We start from the raw sequence: 16,995 nt of genomic DNA, 5'->3' as shown, positions 1-16,995 counted from the left end.
ATCTACCCCGCGTGGCTTCCCTCCTTCCACTACCAAATCCTCTACCTCTTCCATTCCTACACCAATTCTCACTTTGGCTCTCCCCTTCTCCTCCTAAATCATACTCTTCATCTTCTTGTCCTCTACCCAAATCCTTAGACTTAGATTTAGCTCCACTAGTACCAACTTCAAGCCTACTCATCCTCTCGTGTAACGGCTCCAACTCCACCCTCATCATCCTAGAGAAATGCCCAAACAATGCCTCCATTTGGACCATAGATAACCCTTGGTTAGAACTGTCTCCTACCTCCCTCTCCATTTAAATTTCAGATTTGTACCTGCAAGTAAAACGTTAGTAGAAAACAAAATATTCCTCACCCAAAATTCTCACGGTCACTCCAAAGAAAATCACTCGTCTCTCCCCTCGTATTTTTTTGTTCACAACAAATACTCACTAGTCACTCCAAAGAACTAACACTCACACTAAAATGTTTTCACTCGAATTTGATGTTTCTCTCGAAAGTGCATTCAAGCTTTGTATTTGAATATCAAACAATCAAGTTCAACTTGTGAACAATTGTGATCGACTCACTTAGACTGCGTAGACAAGCAATTTGAAGGTAAATAAATTTTTTTTTGACTGTGTGAGACAATTGTATATGACTCACAAAAAGGAATAGAACAAAATAAAAAAAGAATTAATGGTGAATTTTCGGATTTTTGGTATTTTTTTGTTTTTAATCTAAGAATTCCGAAAATTCAAAGAAAAATAAATAAGACACAAAATTTTGTGTATCACAGATTCACGAACGACGAATAATGATAAAATAAAACAGATCTGAAAGCGGAACTAAAGGATAATTAGATCTGATAATAGAACGAAGGATAAACTTACTTGAATTCAATTAACCTAAGCTCTGATACCAAATGATATGAATCCACGTACGTAAGAAAAGCAAACATGATTATTCTAGAACCGCGCCCTCAATTCAATAACGTTAAAAGGGATTCGTGTCGTGTCCCGATCTTTTGAATCAAGTGTGTGCGTGATTTTCACCTCTAAACTATGAAAAGTTTAGCAACAAATAATCACAAAGAGAACAATCGACACTATAACGAACCTTCAAAGAACATGCCCTTGACAATCCGCGTAAGAACGATCGACAAACGCCACAAAGTTAAAAACTTTGATAAGTTTGATTTTTGATTACAAAGCAAAAGCCTTGAAAGTTGAGAGAAAAATCTCAAAATTTGATATTCAATCAATAATAATGTGAATAATGTGTTCATTTTCGTCCATATCATCTTTTAATATAAAAAATATAACAATATCTAGTCTCCCAAAAAAATAAAACTCTAAAGAAGGAATAAAATCTTGCAAAACCGCAAAGTACACGGACCCCGTGTAGACGTCCGGGGCTAGTTCTGTGTAGGCACTGTGAGGTACACGGACCCCGTGTACAGGTCCGTGTACACTCTGGATTTCTTCATTCTCGGCTGTAATGGACACGGACCCCGTGTACAGGTCCGTGTAGGCTCTGGAATGCTTGAATAACGTTATTTTGGTTCCCGAACTCACTCTCATGCATCACGAACCCTTCGGCACATTGATCCTTGCACGTAAGCCCTCCTTGATTGCTCACGACTCCCTGCAGTGCCTCCTTAAACTTCTTCAGTCGTCCTCTCGTGATCGGTCCCTCCGGCAACTCCAAAGGATCCCATGCTTTCCTTGGCTCTCGATCACTCGTGTTTGCATCAGACAGTTAAATTTGAATGGACAAATGAGTGTCAACAAAGTTTTCAGGAGTTGAAGGATAAATTGACATCGGCTCCTGTGTTGTCACTTCCTGAAGGAGTTGAAGACTTTGTAGTGTTCACTGATGCTTCTAAGAAAGGACTTGGTGCGGTATTGATGGAGCGTGGTAAGGTAATTGCTTATGCTTCCCGTCAGCTGAAGGATTATGAAAAGAATTATCCGACTTACGATCTTGAGTTGGCAGCTGTGGTTTCGCTTTGAAGATCTGGCGACATTATTTATATGGAGTGAAGTGTGAGATTTTCTCAGATCATAAAAGCCTTAAATATCTGTTTACTCAGAAGGAATTGAACATGCGTCAGAGGAGATGGTTGGAACTTGTTAAAGATTATGATAGCACTATTATTGTAACGACCCATTACAGTCCCAGTGGACCGCCCATACGGCCCACTACCCCAATCGACCCAAGGCTATCCCGATCTTGGGCTCTGCTCTATGGGCCTTGGCCCATCTATGGAACTCTTCCCTCACGGGCTTTCCATAGGCGTCGTATGGGTTACTCATAGAACTCTCCAGCCCATGCACTGAAGTCTGTGCCTTCCCAGGATCGAACCTAAGACCACATGGATATATAGGTACTTAGCACAATCCTGGTACAAATTGAGCTACTAGCTCAATTGGTACCAGGATTGTGCTAAGTACCTATATATCCATGTGGTCTTAAGTTCGATCCTGGGGAGGTACAAACTCACTAGCTCAATTGGTACCAGGATTGTGCTAAGTACCTATATATCCATGTGGTCTTAGGTTCGATCCTGGGGAGGTACAAACTCCAGTGCATGGGCTAGAGTAGCTTATGATTAATGATGCATGGGAAAGCCCGTGAGGGGGAGAGCCCAGAGTCTAGAGGGGCCAAGGCCCAAGAGTTCAGAGCAGAGCCCAAGATCGGGATAGCCCATGGTAATTACAATAAAAGGCGCCTTTTATTGTAACGACCCATTACAGGCCCTGTAGACCGTCCATACGGCCCACTGCCCCAATCGACCCAAGACTATCCCGATCTTGGGCTCTGCTCTATGGGCCTTGGCCCATCTATGGAACTCTTCCCTCACGGGCTTTCCATAGGCATCATATGGCNGATTTGGGCAGTGGGCCGTATGGGCGGTCCACTGGGCCTGTAATGGGTCGTTACAGTGTGTTTCGTTGTTCCTGTACTGACACATGTTAGGAGAATGAGCATAACTTTTTACTCAGACCTTCAAATGACATGAGGTCAATTAGAGATGCAAGAAAACACATAGGGCTACAACTTTCATGTTTACACTTTTGTTAATTCGGAATAAAAAGTGCAGTTTTGGCCCTTGGACAGAGGGTACACGGACCTGTACACGGACCCCTACACGGGGTCCGGGTCTTTCCAAGAAAAATGAGTGATTTCCAGTGTGTACATGGACCTCTACACGGAGGGGGGCACGGGGTCCGTGTCTATGGCATAGAAAACACGTTTTTGGTGTATTTTGAATGCTTATTTATGGATTAGTATAGATGTTTCAACCCAATTCATTCCGTTCTTTTTCTTCTCCCATCGTTTCTTGCCTTCTCCTTTCAAGGTTTTCTTCCCTTCAATCTCTACTTCAAATTCAAGGTTTCTTATAGTGAAATTATTGTATCTCCTACCTATATTCCAAGCTACAAGGTAACAATTTTATATTCTTAAGTTGATAGAAAGTTTAAGGAATTGAAGGCAATTGATGGTTTGGTTGATGGCTTAATAGTTGAATTCATGTATTATGTTATAGGAACTCCTTCAAGGTGATCATAACAACCAAGTGCTTGTGGGTTGTAAGTAGAAGCTTCCTTTCAAATGCTCACATGATATATATGTATATAAGTCATGTTTATTGATATCTAGCTCCTTCCATTGTTAGATTATTGATGTATGTATTGTTATTTGTTCATTAAGCCAAGAATACCATTGAATTCATTGATAAGGAGCTAATACTTTATTGTTGCCTACCAAGTATTTGTTAAAAAGCCCAAATGAAGTTCCATATGATTAAAGCCAAGGAATGATAGTAATTCATGCATGTCATTGGCCAATCACATGATTATGAGTACCTCTCACAGTTTTGATATTTATATCAAAGAGATACTTGCGACAGGTCACAGGTCACAGCACTGTCATTTCCTTCCTTTAATTCATGACATGATACCCTTTAAATTGATTTGAAACTTATGATTCATTCTTCATTGTCATTGTCAAAACGCCATTGCCATAGCCATGTTAAGCCAAAGCTATATGTATGTAATTGCTACGTACAGCTTTCTATTTACTGAGTTTATTCTCATTCCAGTTAATGTCATGTGATGCAGGTGATAAAAAAGACTGAAATGGATTGTTCGAAGCGGGAGAAATCATATAAAATGCTATGGGAAAGACTTTTTGGTTATGTCACTTTAAATTGTGGTGGAGTGAACATATGTAAAGCTTTAAAATATCATGTATTTTGGTAATGAATGATGGGAAAACTTTTTATTGGCTTTTAATTATGTATAGATAATATGTTGTGACTAGTAATGTTGCTAGTTTTAAGAAATGGTTATAATGTAAATGCTATTTAGTACTTTCACTTTTAAATGAAATGCTTCCGCGTACGTTATTTCTATTAAATGTTATTGTCATGGGAGTGGGTTGTTTCAATTGGTATCAGAGCGAAAGTTCTTTGGACCTTATATAACTTCTTCTACCTAGGACAATCCGGTATGTTTTCGATCCTGCATCTATTGATTTTAACTTTGAGAATTGATTCCATTTCATTGCCATTGATGTATTCTTTTTCCATATCTATTGTTAAAGTGAGCATATGTGTAGAATATGCCTCCCAAAAGAAAGAATATTGAAGGGGATGATAGGACCTCTGCGACCGATAAGACTGTGAAGGTTGTAGATGAATTCAGTAAGTTATTGAAGGAGCAAGCAAAAGTACATGGTGAGCAAATCCAACAGTTATTGAGCATGCACACCTCGACTCAGGGTCGTGGTCGTGGAAGAGTTCAAGGCACAATGGAAAGTTCTAAAGATGGTGCTTACGATCGTTTCAGGCGTATGAACCCTCCTGATTTTATTGGTGGTCCTGATCCACTAGTGGCTCTTGAATGGGTCAAGTCATTGGAGGCCATCTTCGATTACTTGAAGTTCACTGATCAAGAAAACGTTAGTTGTGCTATGTTTATGTTGGTCAAAGCTGCTCGTATTTGGTGGGAAGCCACCAAAGTTACTGTCAATGTTTGTGAACTTAAGTGGAACGAGTTTAAAGAGTAATTTTACGCCAAATACTTTTCACGTGAAGTAAAAGCCAAGAAGGTGAAGGAATTTCTGGAATTGAAGCAGGATGCTTTCTTTGTTACTGAATATACGTTGAAGTTTGAGGAATGATATGTCTTTGTTCCTTTTATTGCTGATAATGATAAAGATAAAGGAGAACACTTCCTTCGTGGGTTGAAGCCAGAAATTCGAAGGGATGTGCATATGTCCAAGGTAGTCATGTATCAAGATATCGTGGAGCGAGCTTTGCTTGCGGAACATGATGAACAAGAAATTGAGAAAGAGAGGAAATTAAGAAGGTAAGCTTTCCAGGCTAGCGGACAAGGTGCAAATGCAAATGTTCGTGGTGGCCACAAAGTAAAGGGTAAGATGGAGCAGCGCTCTAAACCTCCTGTGCCTTCTTCTGATACTGAACAACCGATATGTCCTAAGTGTGGAAAGCCACACAAGGGTGAGTGTTTGGTGGGTAGTGGACGATGTTTTAGATGCAAGGAGATGGGGCACACGGCACTGAAATGTCCTCTCTCCTCAGGCAAAGGAAAAGTCCAAGGCAGAATTTTTGCTATGACGAAGGAAAGTGTTAATCCTGATTCTTCTGTGATATCAGGTAATATTTTAATCTATGGCAAAGAAGCAATTACATTGATTGACACTGATGCAACCCATTATTTTATGTCTGAAGTGTTTATGCATTCTATATCTGTGGAACCTACTGTTATGCCATTGCACTTCACTATTATGTTGCCTTCTGGTGATGAGATTTGTCCTACTAGTATTCTAAAGGCATGTCCCGTACAGATGGGTACGAGATTGTTGTTTGCTGATCTTATTGTTATTTCGATGGTTGCATTTGATGTTATATTGGGTATGGATTGGTTATCCGCTTATCGTGCAGTAATTGATTGTGTTTGTAATTGATGATCATGAGAATAATGCAATTGTTGGTTTTGGTTCATCGATAAGTACTCCCATTATTGCTTGCTTGCAAGCTATTAAATTGTCGAATAAGGGATGTACTAGTTTTCTGGCCTTAGTATTAGATGTAAATAGGGACAGTAATGTGCCATTACAGAATATTTGTAATAATCGATCATTCATTTCATTTATTATGAATTACGGTATTTTATGGTGATGGTTTATGGCTTTACATTATGATAAGAATGGTAATTAATGTTATAGAATGGAATAGATAATGGATGGGTAGAATAGAAGGTTGAATTTGAGTTAAATAGGTAATGGAAGTGTTGAAACGGTGTGAAACTGTGGCAGTAGTTGTGGTTTTTAGCATAATGTTTTGTATTGTGATCCAAATGATGTGAGGCTACTTTCATTAGAAAGATAAGATATAAGGCTATAACTTTCATGTTTTGAGTTTTGTTCAAATCATTAGGGAAGACGTGTCAAAAGTGGCCCGAATGTTGTCGTGCGCATCGTCGTTCCTGTACTGACACATGTTGGGAGATTGAGCATAACTTTTTACTTAGACCTTCAAATGACTTAAGTTTATTGGAGATGCAAGCCAAGACATAGGGCTACAACTTTCATGTTTACCACTTTTCCTAATTCTTAAGGGAAGAGGCATTTCCGAAGCAATCTTTGATGTGGCTGTGCGCAGAGCGGCGCCCGAGCGGTAATATTTGACAGCCCGAGCGCGCCTCGCTCTGAAAATTTGGTGTTTTGGCCGAGAAGTTGGCGCTAAGGCGGTAATATGTGACCGCCCGAGCGCCCAGCAAGTTAAAAAAAACGTGTTTTGAAGTTTGAGAGGCATAAAATCGAATGGGGATTCATTTTTACTCATTTTTCTCTCTTCTTCTTCTCTACTCTCACGGTTTGGAAGCTAGGGTTCCTCATTTATCTTCAATCCAACTTCTTCCAAGAAATTAATCTTTGGTTGAAACCATAATCTTTGCTTGGAGATTAGAAGTTCTTCTCCTCAAGAGTTTAGGAGCAAGGTAAGAAAGCTTGTTTCCTTTGGTTAGTGATTGAAAGGAGAATATTGGGTTATTTGGTTTGAATGATGAGGTAAGATTGTTAATTTAATGATTGATGGTATTATTATTATTATTGTGTTGTAGGAATCCCTCAAGAACTTAGCAAGCACTTGTGTATTGGGTTGTAAGTAGACTTTTCATTTGAATGCATCTCATGATCTATGTATATGATAAATGAAGTTTTTATTGATTTTAGCTCCTTTAATTCATTGATTATGTATATTGTATGTATTGATATATTGGAAAGAAATGGAATTGATGTCAATGGCAAAGTAAAGGAGCTAAGGTTTTAGCACGCACACCACGTGTTTGATAAAATGTTTCAATGAATGTTTTTATGGCTTGATGGTTATATGGTATTGTGGTGTTACCTATGGTAATTCTAAACCCACTTGACGGAAGTTGATCAACATAATGACATGTACTGTGACTGATTTTAACTGAGACATACATGTATACCATCAACGGATGACCTATCAATGCCATACAAATGAAAAGGAATGAATTGTTCTATAGATGCCATTTTATAATTGTTATTTATGAATTTTATTGACTGATGGCATATTGTGGTTAAGAAATTATATGGATTCCTTCTTTACACTATGGTATATGTACTTGTTATTTAAAGGTCTACTTGCTGAGTTTTTATAACTCATTTCAGTTATGTTCATGAGATGCAGATGCAGGTAACAAAGAATAGATACGACGGAGTGCCAAGACAAAAGAAGAAGAACTAGTGCCAATCTTGGAGGAAATGATAATGAAGTATATTTTGTATTAAAAATGGAAAAGTTATTTTGAAGTTCAAACTTGATTTGTAATGGTTTTTGATAATGTCATTTGCTACTTTTGGTTATTAGTATTTTGATTGTTATATGGAATGTGGTCTTATTGACATTTTTTGAAATATTTTGCTTGAGACAGGTGGCAAGTCTTTTTTACGGGGAAACTCTGCCAAAATTTTTTTAAAGCTCATACTTTCCTCCAAGTCTATATTTTAAAGCTTCCGCATTATAGAGTTTATTTATTTATTTATTTTAAATGGATAAGGGTGTTACAATATTGAAGTGGTTCGGGAATATCCTGACGTATTTGCTGATGATGTGCCTGGTTTACCTCCTGATCGAGAGGTAGAGTTTGTTATTGATTTAAGTCCAGGTACAGCCCCAATTTCCAAAGCCACGTACAGAATGACTCCAACTGAGATGAAAGAACTAAAGAATCAATTGCAGGAGCTATTAGATAAAGGTTTTATCCGTCCTAGTTCCTCGCCATGGGGAGCTCCGGTTTTGTTCGTGAAAAAGAAGGATGGATCGTTAAGATTATGCATTGATTATCGAGAACTCAATAAGGCAACTATTAAAAATAAATATCCTTTACCCAGAATCGATGATCTATTTGATCAATTACAAGGAGCCACTGTGTTTTCAAAAATCGATCTTCGATTCGGATATCATCAATTGAAAGTAAAAACGGAGGACATACCAAAGACTGCTTTTAGAACGAGGTATGGACATTATGAATTTTTGGTGCTGTCATTTGGATTAACTAATGCTCCTTCAGTGTTTATGGATTTGATGAATCGTGTCTTTAAGCCATATTTGGATGCTTTTGTGATTGTGTTTATTGACGACATTTTGATATATTCAAATACACGAGAACTTCATAGGGAGCATGTAACGACCCTTTACAGGCCCAGTGGACCGCCCATACGGCCCACTGCCCCGATCGACCCAAGGCTATCCCGATCTTGGGCTCCCTCAAGGGGCCTTTTTACCTCACGGGCTTTCCATAGGCGTCGTACGGGTTACTCATAGAACTCTCCAGCCCATGCACTGGAGCTTGTGCCTTCCCAGACTCGAACCTGAGATCACATAGATATAAAGATACTCAGCACAAGTCTGGTACCAGTGGACCGCCCATACGGCCCACTGCCCCGATCGACCCAAGGCTATCCCGATCTTGGGCTCCCTCAAAGGGGCCTTTTCCCTCACGGGCTTTCCATAGGCGTCGTACGGGTTACTCATAGGATATCCCCCTCCCTGCCAAGGGGTTTCTTTCGCCTCCCCAGGACTCGATCCCATGACCTATAGGATAAGTACATTGATATAAAGAGTCCTGGTACAAATTGACTTTTTATATCAATGTACTTATCCTATAGGTCATGGGATCGAGTCCTGGGGAGGCGAAAGAAACCCCTTGGCAGGGATAGGGATATCCTATGAGTAACCCGTACGACGCCTATGGAAAGCCCGTGAGGGAAAAGGCCCCTTTGAGGGAGCCCAAGATCGGGATAGCCTTGGGTCGATCGGGGCAGTGGGCCGTATGGGCGGTCCACTGGGCCTGTAAAGGGTCGTTACAAACCAATTATATGCTAAATTTAAGAAGTTTGAATTTTGGGTGGAACAAGTTGCATTTTTAGGTCATATTGTTTCCAAGGAAGGAATTGCTGTGGATCCGGCTAAGATTGAAGCAGTCAAGAAGTGGCCTATTCCCTTGACAGTTGCTGAGGTACGAAGTTTCCTTGGGTTAGCAGGGTACTATCGTCGTTTTATTGCTGATTTCTCTAAAATAGCCTTGCCACTTACTACTCTGACGAGAAAGACAGTTAAGTTTGAATGGACTAATGAATGTCAGCAAGCATTTCAAGTATTGAAGGACAAATTGACTTCAGCTCCAGTGTTAGCACTTCCTCAGGAAGTTGAAGACTTTGTGGTGTATACAGATGCTTCGAAGAAAGGTATCGGTGCTGTGTTGATGCAGCGAGGCAAAGTTATTGCTTATGCTTCTCGTAAATTGAAGGATTATGAAAAGAACAATCCGACTCATGATCTTGAGTTGGCAGCCGTGGTATTTGCTTTGAAGATCTGGCGACATTATTTATATGGCGTGAAATGTGAAATTTTCTCAGATCATAAAAGTCTTAAGTATCTCTTTACTCAGAAAGAACTGAACATGTGTCAGAGAAGGTGGTTAGAACTTGTGAAGGATTATGATTGCACTATCAGTTATCATCCTGGAAAAGCGAATGTAGTTGCTGATGCATTGAGCCGAAAGTCAGGTCTTCAATTGGGTTCTATGATTCCAAAGCCTCTATTGTTGGATTTGCAGAAAAGTGAGATCGCATTGGTTGAGGAAGGTACGATCGCTCGACTTTCAGCCTTAGTTATTCGACCGACTTTGATCGACAGAATTAAACATGAGCAACAGTTGGATACTCTTTTGTTGGATTTGAGAGCAAAGGCAGAGAAGAAGGGGAATTCTGAATTTGGATTGAACAGTGATGGCCTGATTACATTTCAAGGTCGTATTTGTGTTCCTATTGTGATGCTATTTGTCGTGATGTTTTGACGGAAGCTCATACTGCACCTTATTCAGTACATCCTGGTGGCACCAAGATGTATCAAGATCTTCGTCGATGTACTGGTGGCCAAGCATGAAGAAAGATATAGCATCATTTGTTTCTAAATGCTTGACTTGTCAGCAGGTAAAGATTGAGCACCAACGACCGGCGGGCTTGTTGCAATCCTTACCTATACCGCAATGGAAGTGGGAACACATCACTATGGATTTTGTTGTTGGGTTGCCAAGAACTCAGAAGGGTTATAATTCTATTTGGGTGATTGTGGATCGATTGACCAAGTCATCACATTTTCTCCGTGTCAAGACGACATATTCTATGACTCAATATGCGGAGACGTATGTCCAAGAAATTGTAAGACTTCATTGGATACCCGTGTCGATTGTTTCAGATCGTGATACAAAGTTTACATCTGAATTTTGGAAGAGTCTCCATAGAGCTTTGGGTACAAAGTTGGCCTTTAGCACAGCCTATCATTCTCAGAGCGATGGGCAATCAGAGAGAGTTATACAGATTTTGGAGGATATGTTGAGGACCTGTACTATTGACTTTCCTGGTAGTTGGGATTCGAAGTTACCTCTTGTCGAGTTCACATATAATAACAGCTACCAATCATCGATTGGCATGGCACCATATGAAGCATTATATGGTAGGAAGTGTAGATCACCTTTATATTGGGATGAAGTAGGAGAAAGGAAGATGTTGGGACCCGAGTTGGTTCAACAAATGGTTGATGTGGTCGCACTGATTAAACAAAGAATGAAGACGGCTCAATCTCGACAGACAAGTTATGCAAATGTTCGAAGAAGACCTTTGGAGTTCAATGTAGTTGACCAAGTGTTCGTTAAGATAGCTCCCCTCAAGGGAGTTATGAGGTTTGGAAAGAAAGGTAAGTTGAGTCCTCGCTATATTGGACCTTTCGAGATTCTGGATAGGATTGGTGAAAGAGCGTATCGATTGGCTTTGCCTCTGGATTTAGATCGAGTTCACAATGTTTTCCATGTTTCAATGTTACGGAAGTATTTGTCCAATCCATCCCATGTTCTTCGACACGAAGCATTGGATCTTTTGCCTAATCTGAGCTATGAAGAAGTGCAGGTTCAAATTCTTGACCGCGAAGTGAAAGTGCTAAGGAACAAAGAAATTGTCTTTGTTAAAGTTCTTTGGAGGAATCATGTGATTGAAGAGGCTACATGGGAACCGGAGGAAGAGATGAGAGAACGTTATCAAGATTTATTTTGAAGTAAGCAAATTTCGGGGACGAAATTTTTATAAGGGGGGGGAGATGTAATATCCCAACCATTTATCCTTCTATTGTAAATGATGATTATTCTATGGTTTGGTGTTATGGCTATGTGGTTAAGTTATTATTGATCATGGTTATTGTTATGGTTTATGAGTATATTTGATGGAAGGGTTGGTATTGCATGTTATAGCATCAATATGGTTATTGCAATGTATTCATGGTTATTTATTGTCTGGTTTTGATATGGTTTAGTAGATAGTTGTGTATTTGAGGAGTTCTTATTGTTGTGAATGTATAATGTTGGGTGTTGGATTGATGGTTTGGATGGTTTGAGCCAAATAGGTAATTGGGGTGCAGAAATGGTATGAAAAATATGGCAGTAGTTGTGGTTTTTAGAATATATTTTTGTATATTGATCCAAATGACATGAGGCTAATTGCATTAGAAAGCTAAGATCCAAGGCTACAACTTTCATGTTTTGAGTTTTGTTCAATTAGCTGAGGAAGATGAGTTAAAAGTGGCCCGAAGCGGGTCGTGTGTTTCGTTGTTCTTGCACTGACATATTTTGGTAGAATGGACATAACTTTTTACTCAGACCTCCAAATGACCTGACACTAGTGGGAGATTCAAGAAAAGACATAGGGCTACAACTTTCCTGTTTACCACTTTGGCTAATTCGGAAGAAAAAGTGCCGTTTTGGCCCTTGGACCGAGGGTACACGGACCCAGACACGGACCCATGCACGGGGTCCGGGCCTTGACAACGAAAATTTGTATTTTTCCGAGTATACACGGACCTATACACGGAGGGGGGCACGGGGTCCGTGTCTATGGCGTAGAAAATATATTTTTAAGAGTTTTTAAGCCAATAACTTTGCCATTTCACTTATTCCTCTTGCAACCATCCACTTGGGAAGGTAGGGTTCTTTATTTCGTTTCTAAATTCCTTTCTTTCCAAAGTTTTAATATTCAAGTTGGAGGTGTGATCTTCATATCCTCAAGAGCAAGTAATCAAGGTAAGGAAACTGATCTTTTGGATATTGGTTGAAGTTAAGGGAATTGTGGTTTAGGCTTGAATGACAGTTTATAGGTTGATAATGTGGAGTTAATGGTATAATCTTGATCTTATGTTGTAGGATCAACTACCAAGAAGTTATCACAACAAGTTCTATTGGTAGTAAGTGGAATTTTTCCTTGAATGCATCTCATGGCCTATATATATATGATGAATGGTGTTGTTATTGTTCCTAGCTCCTTTAATACATTGATTATATACTTGCTATGTAATGATTCATTGATTATGATAAAAGGAAAGAAATTTTGTTGCCAATTGCTAAGAAAGGAGCTAGTTCTAATTCATGCACACCACATGTTTGATAAAATGATTCAATGGTTCTTTTTATGGCTTGATGGTTATATGGTAGTGGTGGTGCTTCTAGCACTTCTAAATCCACATAACAGAAGTTGATCAACATTTAACGTGTACAGTGACTGATTTTGACTGAAATGTACATGTATACCATCGACGGATGACTTATCAATGCCATATAAGGAAAATGAAAGAAATGGTTGATAGAATGCCATCTTATAATTGTTATATATATATTCCACTGAACGATGGAATTTTCTATGGTTCAATTGTAATGATTCTTTTCTTTACACTATTGTATATGTAATTGTTATTGAAAGTTCCACTTACTGAGTTTTGTAAACTCATTCCAGTTATGTCATGTGATGCAGATAAAAAGGAATAGCGATAGAAGCGTCGAAGCAGGGAAGGTGCATGTGCCAAAGCTTGGAGAATAATGTTTTGATATAATGTGACAATTAAATAATGGTTTTGAGTATTGTACCTTGGTTCATGTTTTAAACAAGAAAATTATGTCACATCTTTTGTCAAACACTTGGTAATTATGGAGATGGGATCTATGTGTATTTTGGAAAGATTGATTGTGGTAATATTTATTTTGTTTGTTTGGGAAAATTTGATAAGTCTATATTTATGGGAAAAATTTGCCAAAATTTTATTAATTATTATTTTTTCTCCAAATCTTTTATAAGGCTTCCGCATTATAGTATTTATGGTTTAATGTCATGAGGTAAGGGTGTTACATTTAGGTCCCTCAACTGCTGTAACACGATCCTCAAATGCTCCTTATGTAAATCTCGAGCCTTTGAATAGATTAAAATATCATCAATGAAGACAATTATGAAACTGTCCAAATATGGCTTGAGAACCCGATTCATAAGATCCATAAATACAGAAGGAGCATTGGTTAATCCAAACGACATAACCAAAAACTCGTAGTGACCATACCTGGTTCGAAAAGCCGTCTTAGGTATGTCACACTCCTTTACTTTCAATTGATGGTACCCTGACCGCAAATCATTCTTGGAAAATACAGTAGCACCTTGCAACTGATCAAAAAGATCATCAATTCTGGGCAGAGGATATTTGTTCTTGATCGTTACTTTGTTGATCTCTCGATAGTAAATACACAGTCTCAAGGACCCATCTTTCTTCTTCACAAATAATACCGGTGCCCCCCATGGAGATGAACTTGGTCTAATAAAGCCCTTATCTAATAACTCTTGCAATGGACTCTTCAATTCTTTCATTTTAGTTGGGGCCATTCGATAAGGGGCTTTAGAAATCGGTGCGGTACCTGGTACAATATCAATAACAAATTCCACCTCTCTATCCGGTGGCAATCCCGGCACATCATCCGCAAAAACATCAAGATAATCCCTCACAATATCAATGTCGCTCATATTCCCACTCCCTTCTCTAGTTATATCCACCACCGATGCTAGAAACCCGTGACAACCCTTAACCAACATCCGTTGCATTTGCAAGCAAGAAATAAAATAAAGGCCAAGCGAAGTACCTGACCCCGTGAAGACCCTGCTATCACCATGTCCTATAGGAAAATGCACTGTCTTGGCTACACAATCTATCACAGCTCGATAAGTAGATAACCAATCCATTCCCAAAATAACATCAAACTCAATCATGGGAATGACAATCAAATCAGCATTCAACAATTCCTCATCTACTTGAACAGGGCACGCTCGAATCACACTTGAAGAATGAATATAATCTCCCGAAGGAAGCACAATAGAAAAGTGGACAATTTCACCAATAAGAGCAAGACCCAGAGAATGCATAAATTGCTCAGATATAAAAGAATGTGTGGCGCCAGTATCAATAAGAGTAGTAGCTACCTTGCCTGAAATAAGAATGGTACCTAAAATGATTGACGAATCCGGATTAATTCTTTCCTTGGTCAAAGAGAAAATACGCCCCTGAACTCGGCCCTTGCCCGATGATTGAGTGCAATTGATCGCAATGTGCCCAACACCTCCACATCTATAACATTTGTTGCTTCCAACTAAGCACTCTCCTTTAAGTGGTTTATGGCATTTAGGACATAAAGGCTTATCTGATTCAAATGGCACCGCAGGAGCTTTACCCCGATATTCTTCCTTTCCTTTCCACTTGTGTCCTCCTCTTCCTCCTTGAACTGAAGCTTGACCCGTTTGGACAAATTTTTGCCTCCTGAATTGTCTTTCTTTATCAATCTCTTTCTCATCATATTCGGCCATTAATGCTTTCTCAACAATCTCCTTGTAAGAATTAGCCTTCGAAATTCGAACATCTCTTCGAATCTCCGCTCTCAAACCACGCATAAAATGCTCGGCTCTATCTTTGTCGTTGCTAGCAATGAAAGGAACAAAAAGACAACCTTCTTCAAACTTTAATATGTAATCATTCATTCTCATTGTCCCTTGCTTTAGCTCCAAGAATTCTTTCACCTTGCGGGCTTTAACATCGCTAGGAAAGTACTTATCATAGAACAAATCTTTAAACTCATTCCATTTCAATGTTTGAACATCAATCGTTACCTTGGTTGCTTCCCACAAAATTCTTGCAGTGTTGGTTAAGAGAAACACAGCACAACTCACTCGATCTTTATCATCAAAGTTAAGGTAATCAAAGATCGCCTCGACCGCCTTCACCCACTCCATCGCAATCAAAGGGTCCGGACTTCCTACAAATTCGGGTGGATTCATCTTCTTGAATTTATCATAAGCTCACTCAACAACTCGTTCTTGAACTCGTTGATCACGGCCTTGGCCTATACCTTGAATCGGTGATTGCAATCGGAGAAGTTGCTGGATTTGTTCCCCATGCACTTTAGCTTGCTCATGAAGTAACCTACTAAACTCATCAACTACATTAGAGGAAGTACTATCTTGGTCTTCTCCGGCTCTCCTTCTAGGAGGTACTTCAGGAGCTTTTCTCTTGGGTGGCATTTTCCTATATTGCATCTCAATTTAAAATCATTTTCAAAACATATTACTTTTAAAGCTTATCATCATACCAATACATCAATGAGATGCAGAAAGATACATACCGAAGTGTCACAAGCATAGGAAGACATGTGCCAAATCATTGGTCCGAAAAACGTTGCTCTGATACCACTAAATGTAACGCCCTTACCTCATGACATTAAACTATAAATACTATAATGCGGAAGCATTATAAAAGATTTGGAGAAAAAATAATAATTAATAAAATTTTGGCAAATTTTGCCCATAAATATAGACTCATCAAATGTAATGCCTGAAATCTTATTACGGTAATTTGAAATTAATTATCGATACATTGATGTAATTATGAAGGGTTGCTCCGAGATTTGAGTTGAGTTTCATGTGATAGCATGTTGTGAGGAAGTGAGGTGCGAGACCAGAATTTCGGGCGCATATGCGCCGAGGATAGGTGCGCATATGCGCAAAGTAATGAATTGCATGAGTTCGCGGACAGAGAACTCGGCGCACATGCGCGGTGAAGGGCACGCATATGCGCGAGGGAGGCAGTAGCCAACATGTTGGGTCCAGAGAAGTTGGTGCATATGCGCGACGTGAGGCGCGCACATGCGCGGGAGGTCCAGTAGCCCCCGATTTGAGACAAAACACTCGGCGCACATGCGCGGGATGAAGTCGCGCATATGCGCCAGAGGCCATGAAGACCATTTGTGAGACCAGTAGGTCTCGCACATATGCGCCATGATAGGTCGCACATATGCGCGAGACGTGTTGCTTGTAAAATGAAGCCACGTTCTTTACCATGCACGGGATATATATATTGAGTTCATTCCCTTCGCCTCTTCAAGGGAAAAACGAGAGCTTGCCAGGGGAATTTTCAAGTTTTCTTTATACCTTAAATTAGTGTTTTTGAAGAATCCGTTGATCAGATTTTTAATCCGGATTCAGTTCTGTGATCCTCGTAGTGACAGCTACAACTGGACGTAAGTTTCATTGAGTTCTGCTATCA

General features: G+C 39.5%; 1 protein-coding gene across 1 annotated transcript; it reads right to left on the bottom strand.

Annotated features, from left to right (window-relative positions):
* Positions 1–13,736: 13,736 nt before the first annotated feature.
* On the bottom strand, positions 13,737–15,974 carry LOC140981610 (uncharacterized). The gene is made up of 3 exons (XM_073448034.1): positions 15,803–15,974; positions 14,196–15,709; positions 13,737–14,075 (listed from the first exon to the last, which is right to left on the bottom strand). The coding sequence occupies exons 1-3, from the start codon at positions 15,972–15,974 to the stop codon at positions 13,737–13,739; spliced, it is 2,025 nt and encodes a 674-aa protein (XP_073304135.1).
* Positions 15,975–16,995: the final 1,021 nt, after the last annotated feature.

This window comes from Primulina huaijiensis, chromosome 7 (genome assembly GCF_012295235.1).
Source record: "Primulina huaijiensis isolate GDHJ02 chromosome 7, ASM1229523v2, whole genome shotgun sequence".
Classification (NCBI taxonomy): Eukaryota; Viridiplantae; Streptophyta; class Magnoliopsida; order Lamiales; family Gesneriaceae; genus Primulina; species Primulina huaijiensis.
Note: the sequence above shows the minus strand (reverse complement) of the source record. Positions and strands in the feature narration are given on the sequence as shown.